The 14,268-nt window shown below is 38.4% G+C and overlaps 1 protein-coding gene across 3 annotated transcripts in view; it reads left to right on the top strand.

Moving 5' to 3' along the window:
• The window catches only part of LOC107748461 (protein kinase C theta type-like), a 28,459-nt gene extending 20,139 nt beyond the window's left edge, over window positions 1–8,320 (top strand). For 2 of the 3 annotated variants that reach the window (XM_016563241.1, XM_016563239.1), the window contains 10 exons: window positions 689–798; window positions 1,992–2,130; window positions 2,857–3,014; window positions 5,340–5,513; window positions 5,914–6,005; window positions 6,110–6,172; window positions 6,271–6,409; window positions 6,552–6,740; window positions 6,832–6,960; window positions 7,735–8,320. In XM_016563241.1, coding sequence (XP_016418727.1) covers window positions 689–798; window positions 1,992–2,130; window positions 2,857–3,014; window positions 5,340–5,513; window positions 5,914–6,005; window positions 6,110–6,172; window positions 6,271–6,409; window positions 6,552–6,740; window positions 6,832–6,960; window positions 7,735–7,893 — 1,352 coding nt within the window. In that variant the 3' untranslated portion in view covers window positions 7,894–8,320. The remainder of the gene's footprint in view (window positions 1–688; window positions 799–1,991; window positions 2,131–2,856; window positions 3,015–5,339; window positions 5,514–5,913; window positions 6,006–6,109; window positions 6,173–6,270; window positions 6,410–6,551; window positions 6,741–6,831; window positions 6,961–7,734) is intronic. The other variant, XM_016563240.1, reaches the window with a different exon arrangement.
• The last annotated feature ends 5,948 nt before the right edge of the window (window positions 8,321–14,268 follow it).

Below are 14,268 nucleotides of genomic sequence, written 5' to 3' on the forward strand. Positions count from 1 at the left end.
TATATATATATATATACACACATGCGTGTTTGTGTATTTATATATACATAATAAATATACACAGTACACACACATTTATTATGTAAACAAATGTTTTTGGAAGAGATTAATCATGATTAATTGTTTGACAACACTAAATATGTATTATTTAGCTTGAGATGGTACAACACACACAAACATATATACATACATATACATATGTTAGGACATATGCAATAGAAGTAGTGAATTATTAAAAGGGTATAAATATTTTGGTAATAGAGTTGATGTGCAACCTTGGCCTTTTTAATAATATAAATAAAGAATAAAGACAAAGCGTTTAATAGTTACTACGTTATATGGGTTATTTAAGATATATAATAGATATTAAAATTTACCATGAGCTATTAATTTGTAAAATATTTTAATCAAGGAGGCAAATGTCGCCTGTTTTGTAGAATGAGCCCTAAACATTCGTAAGGCCTATTTTATTTGAAGCATTTGCATAAAATATGGAAAATTCAGTTACATTTAGTTAAAAACCACTAATGTAATTCAAAGTAAATGCAATGCAAAGTAATTGAGTAGAACTCGAAAATCAAAATTCTGTTTTTTTCACATTTTATATAATTTTATTTGTCAAAATGTCCACATAACATTTTAGACTTCCATTTCAGTTTAATGTTTTGAGTGTTTTCTGTCCTTGCAGAGTGTGGTATGAATGTTCACCATAAATGTCAGAGGAAAGTAGCAAACCTTTGTGGCATCAACCAGAAGTTAATGGCAGAGGCCCTGGCTATGATTGAGAGCACTCAACAGGTTGGAAGACACATACATTATGAACCACAGATGCTACGCAGCGTGACACAAGCATGTAACAATTGCCACGCCATTTACTGTTGTTTGGTAAATTTTAGTGGATGAAGTCCAGTCATTTCAATAGGAATCTACATGTCCAGGAATTTTGAGTTAGGGCTAAATATTTCTTCAGGCAGCTTTTGTTGTTTTATGTCAACATTTTGCTAATGTGACCACACATTTAGTTGTCTCTTACAGCTGCAGTTTTAATTTAAGTTAGTTAAACTCTACATGTTAATAGCAAGCTATTTAATAGCACATGGGTTTAATGGCACAAACATTTGAACGTAACTCTATCGCCCCCTTGAGTACTGGAGTTGGTTATGATCTTCATGGCCAGCATTTTCATTAATAGAGATAGTTCCACCAAAAATGAAAATACTGTCATCATTTACTCACCCTCAAGTTGTTCCAAACCTGTGAATTTCTTTCTTCTGCAAAACACAAAAGAAGATATTTTGAAGAATGTGGGTAACCAAACAGTTTTTGGTCCCCATTGACTTCCATAGTGTTTTTCCCATACTATGTAAGTCAGTGGGGACAAGCAACTGTTGGTTACCCACATTCTTCGAAATATTTTCTTTTCTGTTCAACAGAAGAAAGAAAGTCCTATAGATTTGAAACAACATGAGGGTGAGTAAAAGACTGAATTTTCATTTTTTTGGGTGAACTATTTCTTTAACAAGCCACTCCTAGTACACCAACAGTGCAACAGACTCAAGTCAAGCACAGTTTATTCCAATGGAGTTTGTTATTAGCCTGTTGCTAATCTAACAATGCCATGATCTAATAAGCATACAAAATAAATACCACACAAATATTGGGTAAAACAGACTATTTTAAGTAGAATAACAACTTTTGCTTTATATTTTAGTATATAAACGGACGAGTATCTGTTGACACTCGTCCGCCAAGTTGAATGAAAATTTTTACTGAGCGCATCGCAATGCAAAATAAAGCAAAAATGGGAGATATGTACAACGGGACCACAGGCTAGAAATGCTATAGAGTATGTTTTAGAGTATGTTTTTTGTCTAACTCAACATAGTACACAGCTGAACACAATGTGACAAATACTGAATGGCATGAATGACCTGCATTATCATGTGGTGCAGGATGTTTAATCTGATCTATGTGTGCGTTTCTTTCCATAGCAGGCTCGCAGCTCACGGGATAATGAGATTGTTGGTCGAGAGGGTCCAGTGGGCGTAAGTCAGGCAGGGGTCACTAGAGAGCCTTCAGGCCACTTACCAATTTCACCCCTCACGCCTGCACCCCCTCTACCACGCAAAGGTAAATATAACATGCACAAAAACAACATATTCACAATTCTGAATAGATTTGAGTGTCGAACTTGCTACTAACTAAAGATTCATTTGATTTAATCAAATTACTTCAGAAAGAGTCAGTCAGCCACAGAGTTCAGTATTAAGTGCATTGGGACTACATTGGGAGTTGATCATTTCTAGGGTTTTAAGATTGCCAAAATTCTTTCAGAAACATTCCCTCTCTGGAAATGACCAGAATTGAACTTATAAGGAACGAGGTAGTGGATCGAGAGGAAGTGGGCACTGAATTCGCTTCAAAGCTCAAGTAACAGTTGATTCCAGTGGAGTTTTACGTTAGCATGTTGCTAACAATGTCATAAGCACAAAAATTATATAGCACCCAAAAACAATGGGTAAAACATTCCATTTTAATTAGATGGGACTATTTTCTGATGATATTTTACAGTATTAGATGTAACATTCTGTAACATTCTCTGATATAATCCACCATAACTGAGCATTCAGGACTTGCCTTATCTGATAAAGATGTGTGAGGTACGGTCTTACCATTTGGCCAGAATGACTTATGAAGTTTAATTTTACTGTCTACCATTTGGAACAGACTTCGCATCCGAGGCACACTTACGGTGCAAAAAATTTTGCCTTGCTAAGATTTGCTTACATTTTGGATGGATTAATGCGGTCCTGTTCAATCCATTTATGTCCAAATGTTCTTCTATCCTCCCTACAGAGCATCAAGGTATTTCATGGGACACTCCGGCTGAGGGCCGCAGGCCAAGTCTTGAACAGTCTGAACCCCTGTACGCCACCCCACGCAAAGAGCATCACAAATTCAACCTAGATCATTTTACTCTGCATAAGATGCTGGGCAAGGGAAGCTTTGGAAAGGTAGGAATAGTGTATTCAACTCACAGCAAACACATCACAGCAGTGAATTTCCATTTAAACTACAGTATATACTAACTTTTGAAATGGGTCAAACCGATATAAATAACAAATTTTCAGTGAATAACATTTGAAATACTACTGTGAGGATGCCAAACAAGAAATTAAACAATCTTGGCAAAACTTTGCCGTAATGAAACTAAACATGGTAATTGTTTGCAATACTATGACCTGGGCAATTTGGATACATGTTTTTAATAATTTAAGGAACTGGCATAAAATCATAGTTCTGCTATACACAGATTTTTTAAACCTTCAGAATCAGAATCAGAATGAGCTTTACTGCCAGGTATGTTTACACATACGAGGAATTTGTTTTAGTGACAGAAGCTCCACAGTGCAACAGAATGACAGTGACAAGACAGGACGCAGATAATAAAAAGAATAATATATAACTCCCCATTTAAATGAACAAGGTGGTAGCGATCGGACAGGTAGGATCTAAACCATCTTAAAGCCTGCCCTTGAATACCTGTATAGTTTTGTAATCGATCTATGAGTATGTCATGATCTATAGTGTCGAACGCAGCACTAAGATCAAGTAAAACTAGCAATGAGATACAGCCTTGGTCTGACGCAAGAAGCAAGTCATTTGTAATTTTAACAAGTGCAGTTTCTGTGCTCGTTCAAATGTCTCCACTGTCGTTACAGTGCTGTCCATGATGGTGATTGGGGGGAGAGCAGGGGGGTTCCTCCTGAAGTCCACTATCATCTCCACTGTTTTGAGCGTGTTCAGCTCCAGGTTGTTGTGACTGCACCAGACAGCCAGCTCTTTAACCTCCTGTCTGTAAGCAGACTCGTCTCCGTCCTTGATGAGACCGATGACTGTAGTGTCATCTGCAAACTTCAGGAGCTTGACAGAGGGGTCTTTAGAGGTGCAGTCGTTGGTGTAGAGGGAGAAGAGCAGTGGGGAGAGGATGCAACCCTGGGCAGCGCCAGTGCTGAGCGTACGGGTGCTGGATGAGAATTTTCCCAGCTTTACTAGCTGCTGCCTGTCTGTCAGGAAGCTGGTGATCCACTGACAGACGGAGGTGGGCAATGATAGCTGAGTTAGTTTGGACAGGAGGAGGTTTGGGATGATGGTGTTGACAGCCGAGCTGAAATCCACAAACAGGATCCTCACATTAGACCTGGTCTGTCTAGATGTTGCAGGATGTAGTGCAGTCCCATGTTGCTGGTCAGAGCAGGTTTTCAGGCAGACTGGTGTCACACCATCTGGGCTTGGTGCCTTTCTTCTCTTGTTGTTTCTGAAGACCTGACGCACATCATCTTCACTGATCTGAAGTGCAGGAGGGGGCGTGCAGGAGGTGTGAATGGTGTGTTTTCAAACCTGCAATAAAACTCGTTCAGATCGTCTGCCAGTTGCTGATTCTCCACAGTGCTGGGGGATGGTGTCTTGTAATTGGTGACCTTTCCACACTGAAGCAGGGTCACTGGAAAATAATTGGTTCCTTAGCTTTCCAGAATAATTCCTCTTTGCCACTCTGATCTCCTTTTCCAGTGTGTATTTGGCCTGTTTATACAAGACTCTGTCCCCATTCCTGCGAGCATCTTCGAGTTTTGCAGTGAACTATGGTTTGTCATTGTTGTAGGTTAAATGAGTCCTGGTAGGAAAGCACAAGTCTTCCCAGAAACTGATATATGATGTTACAGTCTATGTGAGCTCGTCCAGATCGGTGGCAGCAGCTTCAAAAACACTCCAATCAGTGAGGTCAAAACAAGCTTGTAAATCCTGCTCTGCTTCATTAGTCCATCTTTTTACAGTCCTTAATACAGGTTTAGCTGATTTCAGTTTCTGCCTGTAGGTCGGTATAAGATGAACCAAACAGTGGTCAGAGAGCCCCAAAGCTGCTCGTGGGACAGAGTGATATGCATTCTTTATTGTGGTGTAACAGTGATCCAATATATTGCTGTCTCTGGTGGGGAATGTAACATGCTCTCTGTATTTTGGCAGTTCACGGGAAAGATTTGCTTTATTAAAGTCCCCGAGAATGATTAAAACAGAGTCCGGGTGTTGTTGCTCTATCTCTGTGATCTGATCAGCGAGTTTCTGAAAAGCCAGGCTCACGTGCGCTTGAGCCTGGCTTTGTTTAATGTCTCTTGAAGTCTGTTCATTTGGTGGCTGTATTTGATAACATTCATGGACAGCTGTTATATATGGCATAAATGAATTAGGCAGAGCAAGACAACAGCCTATTAAACTACATTTTGGATCATTCTGGATGCATACTCATGTAATTCTCTATGAATCTTGCATATGTGTTGTAGGTATTGCTGGCTGAGCTGAAAGGCACAGGGCAGTTTTTTGCAGTAAAGGCATTGAAGAAGGATGTAGTTCTGATGGATGATGATGTTGAATGCACTATGGTGGAGAGGAGAGTGCTGTCTCTGGCCTGGGAACACCCCTTTCTCACACACCTCTACTGCACCTTTCAGACCAAGGTAATAGACTCCGACACACTTAGGGATTGGCAGTATGACATATAGGAACATGTCAATCCATATAAATGTTGCTATATATTTGATATGTAACTTTTAACATATGGTTATATGGTTATGGTTAAATTTTTTATTTGTTTGTTTTAATTAAGGTCCTATATTGTGTATTTTATTTAGAATTCATAAATATAAAGTGAATAAACAATAATAATAAACTTGTATTATATTTATAAACTTTTGTTCAAGGCCTATGAATTTAAGTAATGGCCCTGAAATACTACAATATAAGATTTTGGACATTCCGCCCACCCCATGACACACTCTGAGTCACTCTCACATACTGAAGTAATGTGTTTTTTTTTGACTGGTCTGAACTGTTCTGTTTCTGCATTGGTCTCTAAAGGAAAATCTTTTCTTCGTGATGGAGTACTTAAATGGGGGCGACTTAATGTTCCACATCCAGGCCTGCCACAGATTTGACCTCCCACGGTCCACGTGAGACTCATATACAGCCCCCGACAAAAACATTTTAAAAGCTGAGACTCTGCCTACTCTTGTTTTTCACTCTCTTACACCTCCTCTCTTCTCTCTGTCGATAGGTTCTATGCAGCTGAGATCGTTTGTGGGCTGCAGTTTCTACATTCTAAAGGCATTGTGTACAGGTATACACTGATATTACATCAAATATGAGCTAAGAGCGTGCTGATAGACAGCTATTACAATGTTTTCATGTATTTATATGTGTATTATTCCTCCACAGAGATCTTAAGCTGGATAACATTTTGCTAGACATCGATGGTCACATAAAGATTGCAGATTTTGGCATGTGTAAAGAGAACATGTTTGGAGAAGCTAGAACGTGCACCTTCTGTGGAACCCCAGACTACATCGCTCCTGAGGTGAGGATCTCTACCACTTTTACCATAGTTATACTGTATATGTTATTATTAATTGTTTACATGTAAAAAATTATTGCACCAAACAGATGCATATTAAATAAAGCATATAAATGAATACAAATGTACACTGTGTGTTTCACAGATTCTACTTGGGCAGAAATATGGGACTTCTGTAGACTGGTGGTCATTTGGTGTCCTTCTGTATGAGATGTTGATAGGCCAGTCCCCATTTCATGGCCATGAGGAGGAAGAGTTGTTTCAGTCGATTCGCACAGATGACCCGTGCTACCCACGCTGGTTAAGTAGAGACGCAAATGATATTCTTGTAAAGGTATGTCAGAGTTAACATTAAATAGAAGAATGCTTGATTTGTGGGTCTCAGTCTATTATAAACTATAACTGAGTTTTATGAATGGTTACAGCTATTTGTCCGGGAACCAGAGCGAAGGCTGGGTGTGAAAGGAAATATAAGACAGCATGCATTCTTCAGAGACACAGACTGGAACGCACTAGAGAAACGGCAGGTGGAGCCGCCCTTCAGGCCAACAGTGGTAAGTTCATTATTGCTGTAAAAGACTGTTGTTCCGTTCCAAACCTAATGAGCTGCATAGCTAGATAACATTTTAAAGGGGTCATATGATGCGATTTCAAGTTTTCCTTTCTCTTTGGAGTGTTACAAGCTGACATAACTGCACTCCTCATGCATAGGCTGTTTCAAAATGAAAGATTGCATGCATCTTTTGAAAGGAAATCCCAGAATACATTGCGACAGGCTCAGTGAAAAAAATAATAGTTGTAAGAAATTCTGATTATTACTGAAAAAATTAATAAAAAATAGTTTCAACGTACAAAATTTACTTTTTTTTTTACACATATGCCATAAATATGCCATTATATATATATATATATATATATATATATATATATATATTTGTAGTTAATTTATAAAATTATTTAGTTGCTTTCATAGGTCAAAAAGACAGATAAGTAATTTTGTTCCTCATATTTTGTTTTGTTGACTTGGTGAAAAAAGGTTTTAATTCGAAGACGCAACAACATGTATGTCTTTGATTTTAATTAAGCATGATTTTAATTATAGAGTGTTGTTAGAGTATTATTACAATGTTGTGTTTTTAGCTTAGCAACATATGCTTTTTGTGTGGTGAGCAACATTACTGAGAAATGATAAAGATGCTAAACTTTTGAGGTTCAGGTGCTGACTAAGCAGGCAGCTGCCTGTGTAAACAGTAAACGGCAAGGTAGCAGCTCACTAGATTTAGGAAAAGAGTTTACCTGTGACTGACATGCTAACTTTCTGTTTACAGAAATCAGCAGGTGACTGTAGCAACTTCGATAAGGAGTTCATAAATGAGAAGCCTCGACTTTCCGTCACAGACCGTATCATCATCAACAGCGTGGACCAGACCATGTTCAACAACTTCTCCTTCATCAACCCCGCCATGGCCCATCTCAAGAGCCCCTGACTCGCACACAAACAAAGGACATTTGTGCAAATACTGTGAAAACCTCCAAACCAAAAGGCAAACACTCACCTGAACATCATGTCAGTCTCTAGTCAACCTCATTTAATGCTATGGTCAGTAAATAAAAGACACAGTAGTGTCAAATTATGTCATATAATATAAGTTGCATATTGTAATTATTATATTATTTGGTGCCTCCTTGCCTCCTTTTTTGAGGTGCAACACAAAAAAAGCATTTGAACTAGCAAAAGAAGAACGTGTTGGTTTATAAACAAGAAGGTAATATTGAGCAACATATATTATAGACACATTATTGCCTACTTATATTTTTGCTCCGCCACTGTTCTAACAAACTTAAAACAGGTATAAATCACAAGTGTTTTTTCAATCCTTACCCGAAGATACAATATGTAAGTTTTCACCGCTAGAGGGCGCGTATTCAAAACAAACAAAGGCGTAGTTTGATGACGCCATGACTGAGTGTGGAATCATGGGAGTTGTCGTCTTCATCCCCACAGCCGACGCATGGATTGAATCATGTTCATGGATGAGCTAATGTATTAAAGATTTATTAACATCGTAGTATGAAGCAGAGTGAGGCGAAAAGCCGTCTAAGCGAAACGAGGCCGCTGAAGCAATTGCTAATGAGAGACGAGAGTGACACACGGCTCGAAAGCAGCGGAGCTTTTATTATGCCACACTTTAGCGCTTCCGCTCCTTCCGGTCGTGCGTATGTGGGGTAAAGCAGCGCTGTTTTATTATACTAGATACGTTTGAAAGTTCTGTTATTATGCTACTCTGTGCAGTCGTCATCTGTCTAATGAAACGCACAACATATTAAAGCGTCTTTGGTGTTTCCATGTTTTCTACAAAACAAAACCGGAAATCGAGGGGTTATGACGTCATTGGCAGGCAACACAATGACACTATAGACACGCTCCGTGTCACTAGTTAAAATTGCTTATTTTAAGCATTCTTCAAAACATTTGGGATAATGCAAGTACACAAGTCAGCAAAATATATAACACTGTTCTAATGGTTTTTTGATATTTTAATAAAAAAATCTTACATATTGTGCCTTTAATCATTTTTGAATTGAGTTGAAATGAATGAGGCAGGACTTGTCGCCTCCTACTGGTTTAATGATATAACCCTACAGAAAAATCCCCACCACTACTGCTTAAATGTACAGACTGTTAAGGAATGTAGAATTGTAATCCTTTTATTTTGAATGAACAAATGAGCGAAATAAAATGTCTGGAGTATCTGCTGTGTGTTAAAAATGGAAACAGGGCAATGTAGAGATTACATTAAATGGGATTAAATGGGAGAATTAAATAATTGAAAGATTAGAAAAGATTAAAAATTTATTTGCAGGCCAGTTTGGGGGAGATATATATGTATTTGACATTGGCGATGAATTTGATATTTGAATTTGAGCTTAATGTACATCTCATCTTGTGATGGTTTTTTATGGTATTTGTTTGAAAAGTATTATGTTATCAAGATACTTGTGTTTTCTTGTGCATCATGAAAGTCATTACAGAAGATGTATTTATAATGTTTTATTAGAATGGATATGCTGTGGTGTCCAAATCTTTAATAATGTTTTATTGTTTTATTATGTGTTCCACACTGACTTCTAAAGGCCTTTTATAGAGGTGTGTATAGTGGCAAAATATCACACTGTGTAGCAATCTGTAAGTCACTGCTGCTCAGTTAGATTCAGTTATGTTCTTGGGTTGTACAAAGTTATATATGAATTCTTGGAAATTAATGTGAAGTGCACAAGAACTGAATATATTTAGGGAGACAAGTTTATTACAAATTCATGTTTTCTGTACACTCTAAAAAATCCTGGGTTAAATACAACCCAGTGCTGGGTAAAATAGGGACAAACCCAGCAATTGGGTTGTTTTGACCCAGCGGTTGGGTTACTACCCAGAAGGTTGGGTTAAACATTTATTAAACACTGGGTCAAAACAGCCCAATTGCTGGGTTTGTCCCTATTTTACCCAGCACTGGGTTGTATTTAACCAAGCATTTTTTAGTGTATAGTCAGCATTATGATTTCTTTTGAGACATCTAAAAATTATTTCTTATTATATGTGATCTCTTGTCATTTTATTATATGTGTGGTTATTTTACAGTGCATGAAAAATTAAAACCATATTGATGATTAAATTAAACTGTGCTACAACAAAGCCATAAACATCACACTCTAAAAATGCTGGGTTAAATATAACCCAGCGCTAGATTAAAAAGGGACAAACCCAGCTATTGGGTTGTTTTGACCCAGCGGTTGGGTTGTTTTTACCCAACCGCTGGGTCAAAACAACCCAATTGCTGGGTTTGTCCGGGACTAATTTAATTGAGGCACAATTATTTCAGGTAAGTCATAAAGCAGCATTAAGTCATTTAAGTCATTGCATATCACATTTGGTATAACATAACTATGACTTGTGTGAAAACTGCCAAATGTAGCCCTTGTAGCCCTTGAGGTAACAATTCAAGACGACTACATTAAAAACCACAATGGCATCATGAGTCCACTAGAGGTCAGTATTTCCTTCAGAATTAAACAGGAAAGACAAGGAAGTACGAGTACAAATGTTTAGCGCACATGACCACTGAATCATCACGGTCAGGAAAATGACTCGGAGTTCCATATCAGTGTAATGTAACACTGCGATTTTCTGTCCATCCAGCACAAGGACAAAACAGTCCCGAGTTCCTTGAAGTCATTTAAGATCTGCATTTTATTCGTCGCATTGCTTGGTACGATTTATGGAGAGATGGGCATAATATTCACTATGTCCATTGGCTCAGAAACAGATTATAGTCTCGACTGTCTGATTCCCTGACCGGACGGACTAATTTATCTTTCACCTTCAGACAACAAATTTCATCACCTTGAACTCGTATAAACTGCCACACACTTCCTCGTGACATTTCCCCTACACCCTGCATATACACAGACCACTCTATGATGCTCTGCAGGTGTAAGACCATAAATGGCAGTGACTTTCTGTCACGTGCTGTCTGTCTGTTCTCTATTTTCACTTGTCTTCTGAAAGTTAATATTATGTATTATTTGATATTTCTATTGTATGTCTGTTTATGTACGAATGTGCACTTTCAAGCCTTTTCAAAACTGTTTATTAAGGTTGTCCAGCCAAATGCTTTGGGCAAATGCTTGAACTCTGCCCCGCAGCATTCATGCAAACACTGTCACACCCTGCAAATCACCCTTAACCCTGGCATCACATGTATAATGAGTCATCGAGTAATTGACCGATTTCCAAGTAGGCTGATTACTCCGTTTGTATATTCAAAGACTCCATAAACATACACATGCACACATGTAACTCCACTTTGGTCAAGGTTAAAGAATGTAGCAATGTCACTAAAGCTGAAGAATGAGTATTTGAGTATTATGACATTAAGTCACTTAGGAACAAAGTCTATCTATCTATCTCTCTATCTATCCATCTATCTTTAGTTTGAGCTGCTTGATTCAGTGTACGTAGGTTAGCATTCTGGTTGCCATCTAAAAGTGTCACGTACACAGTTTGCATGCGACATTGTCAGTGTTTGCGTGCACCTGTACCTGGACGTAGGCATGCATCTCTCTTTGAGTATGTGCACAACGTGCTTGGCTGACGGGCCAGCATTGAGAGTAAGTTAATCCAGACGGGGCTCAGGGTCAGCGTGCAAAGTAATGAGATCTAAAGCGAACGGGGTCAAGAGCAGACAACAGTATCACACATCCAGCCTAGACACTAGTTTTCCTACGTCTTAAACACTTGAGTCGCCATTAAGGAGTTGAGCACAATTACTTTTATCGTTCACTCATGATTTCTTACATTTGAAAGGCAAATTATTTTATTATGTGAGAAGATGATTATTATGGGAGTATGTGACAAACTGGCATAGGGTGCTGAATGGAATTGCACATTTAGATATGACACCACCTCTTTATTAAGTCGTTATTGTATGGCTGAAATACTGGCCAACAGCCAGTAGCATTACATACAAAATTAGCTCAAGCAACAGCACGAGTTTGTGTATGTACTATCTGTCTGTCTCGGCAATGGTACACTCTAAAAAATGCTGGGTTAAATACAACCCAGTGCTGGGTAAAATAGGGACAAACCCAGCAATTGGGTTGTTTTGACCCAGCGGTTGGGTTACTACCCAGAAGGTTGGGTTAAACATTTATTAAACACTGGGTCAAAACAGCCCAATTGCTGGGTTTGTCCCTATTTTACCCAGCACTGGGTTGTATTTAACCAAGCATTTTTTAGTGTATAGTCAGCATTATGATTTCTTTTGAGACATCTAAAAATTATTTCTTATTATATGTGATCTCTTGTCATTTTATTATATGTGTGGTTATTTTACAGTGCATGAAAAATTAAAACCATATTGATGATTAAATTAAACTGTGCTACAACAAAGCCATAAACATCACACTCTAAAAATGCTGGGTTAAATATAACCCAGCGCTAGATTAAAAAGGGACAAACCCAGCTATTGGGTTGTTTTGACCCAGCGGTTGGGTTGTTTTTACCCAACCGCTGGGTCAAAACAACCCAATAGCTGGGTTTGTCCCTTTTTAACCCAGCATTTTTTAGAGTGCAAAACTTATTTGTTGAGTGGGACCTTTTGGGACTAATTTAATTGAGGCACAATTATTTCAGGTAAGTCATAAAGCAGCATTAAGTCATTTAAAATTTGGCATATCACATTTGGTATAACATAACTATGACTTGTGTGAAAACTGCCAAATGTAGCCCTTGTAAATACATAGGTAACAATTCAAGACGACTACATTAAAAACCACAATGGCATCATGAGTCCACTAGAGGTCAGTATTTCCTTCAGAATTAAACAGGAAAGACAAGGAAGTACGAGTACAAATGTTTAGCGCACATGACCACTGAATCATCACGGTCAGGAAAATGACTCGGAGTTCCATATCAGTGTAATGTAACACTGCGATTTTCTGTCCATCCAGCACAAGGACAAAACAGTCCCGAGTTCCTTGAAGTCATTTAAGATCTGCATTTTATTCGTCGCATTGCTTGGTACGATTTATGGAGAGATGGGCATAATATTCACTATGTCCATTGGCTCAGAAACAGATTATAGTCTCGACTGTCTTGATTCCCTGACCGGACGGACTAATTTATCTTTCACCTTCAGACAACAAATTTCATCACCTTGAACTCGTATAAACTGCCACACACTTCCTCGTGACATTTCCCCTACACCCTGCATATACACAGACCACTCTATGATGCTCTGCAGGTGTAAGACCATAAATGGCAGTGACTTTCTGTCACGTGCTGTCTGTCTGTTCTCTATTTTCACTTGTCTTCTGAAAGTTAATATTATGTATTATTTGATATTTCTATTGTATGTCTGTTTATGTACGAATGTGCACTTTCAAGCCTTTTCAAAACTGTTTATTAAGGTTGTCCAGCCAAATGCTTTGGGCAAATGCTTGAACTCTGCCCCGCAGCATTCATGCAAACACTGTCACACCCTGCAAATCACCCTTAACCCTGGCATCACATGTATAATGAGTCATCGAGTAATTGACCGATTTCCAAGTAGGCTGATTACTCCGTTTGTATATTCAAAGACTCCATAAACATACACATGCACACATGTAACTCCACTTTGGTCAAGGTTAAAGAATGTAGCAATGTCACTAAAGCTGAAGAATGAGTATTTGAGTATTATGACATTAAGTCACTTAGGAACAAAGTCTATCTATCTATCTCTCTATCTATCCATCTATCTTTAGTTTGAGCTGCTTGATTCAGTGTACGTAGGTTAGCATTCTGGTTGCCATCTAAAAGTGTCACGTACACAGTTTGCATGCGACATTGTCAGTGTTTGCGTGCACCTGTACCTAGACGTAGGCATGCATCTCTCTTTGAGTATGTGCACAACGTGCTTGGCTGACGGGCCAGCATTGAGAGTAAGTTAATCCAGACGGGGCTCAGGGTCAGCGTGCAAAGTAATGAGATCTAAAGCGAACGGGGTCAAGAGCAGACAACAGTATCACACATCCAGCCTAGACACTAGTTTTCCTACGTCTTAAACACTTGAGTCGCCATTAAGGAGTTGAGCACAATTACTTTTATCGTTCACTCATGATTTCTTACATTTGAAAGGCAAATTATTTTATTATGTGAGAAGATGATTATTATGGGAGTATGTGACAAACTGGCATAGGGTGCTGAATGGAATTGCACATTTAGATATGACACCACCTCTTTATTAAGTCGTTATTGTATGGCTGAAATACTGGCCAACAGCCAGTAGCATTACATACAAAATGTATAGGTCTATTACTGTTTT

This window comes from Sinocyclocheilus rhinocerous, unplaced genomic scaffold (assembly GCF_001515625.1).
Source record: "Sinocyclocheilus rhinocerous isolate Xijiao unplaced genomic scaffold, SAMN03320098_v1.1 scaffold78, whole genome shotgun sequence".
NCBI classification, from domain to species: domain Eukaryota; kingdom Metazoa; phylum Chordata; class Actinopteri; order Cypriniformes; family Cyprinidae; genus Sinocyclocheilus; species Sinocyclocheilus rhinocerous.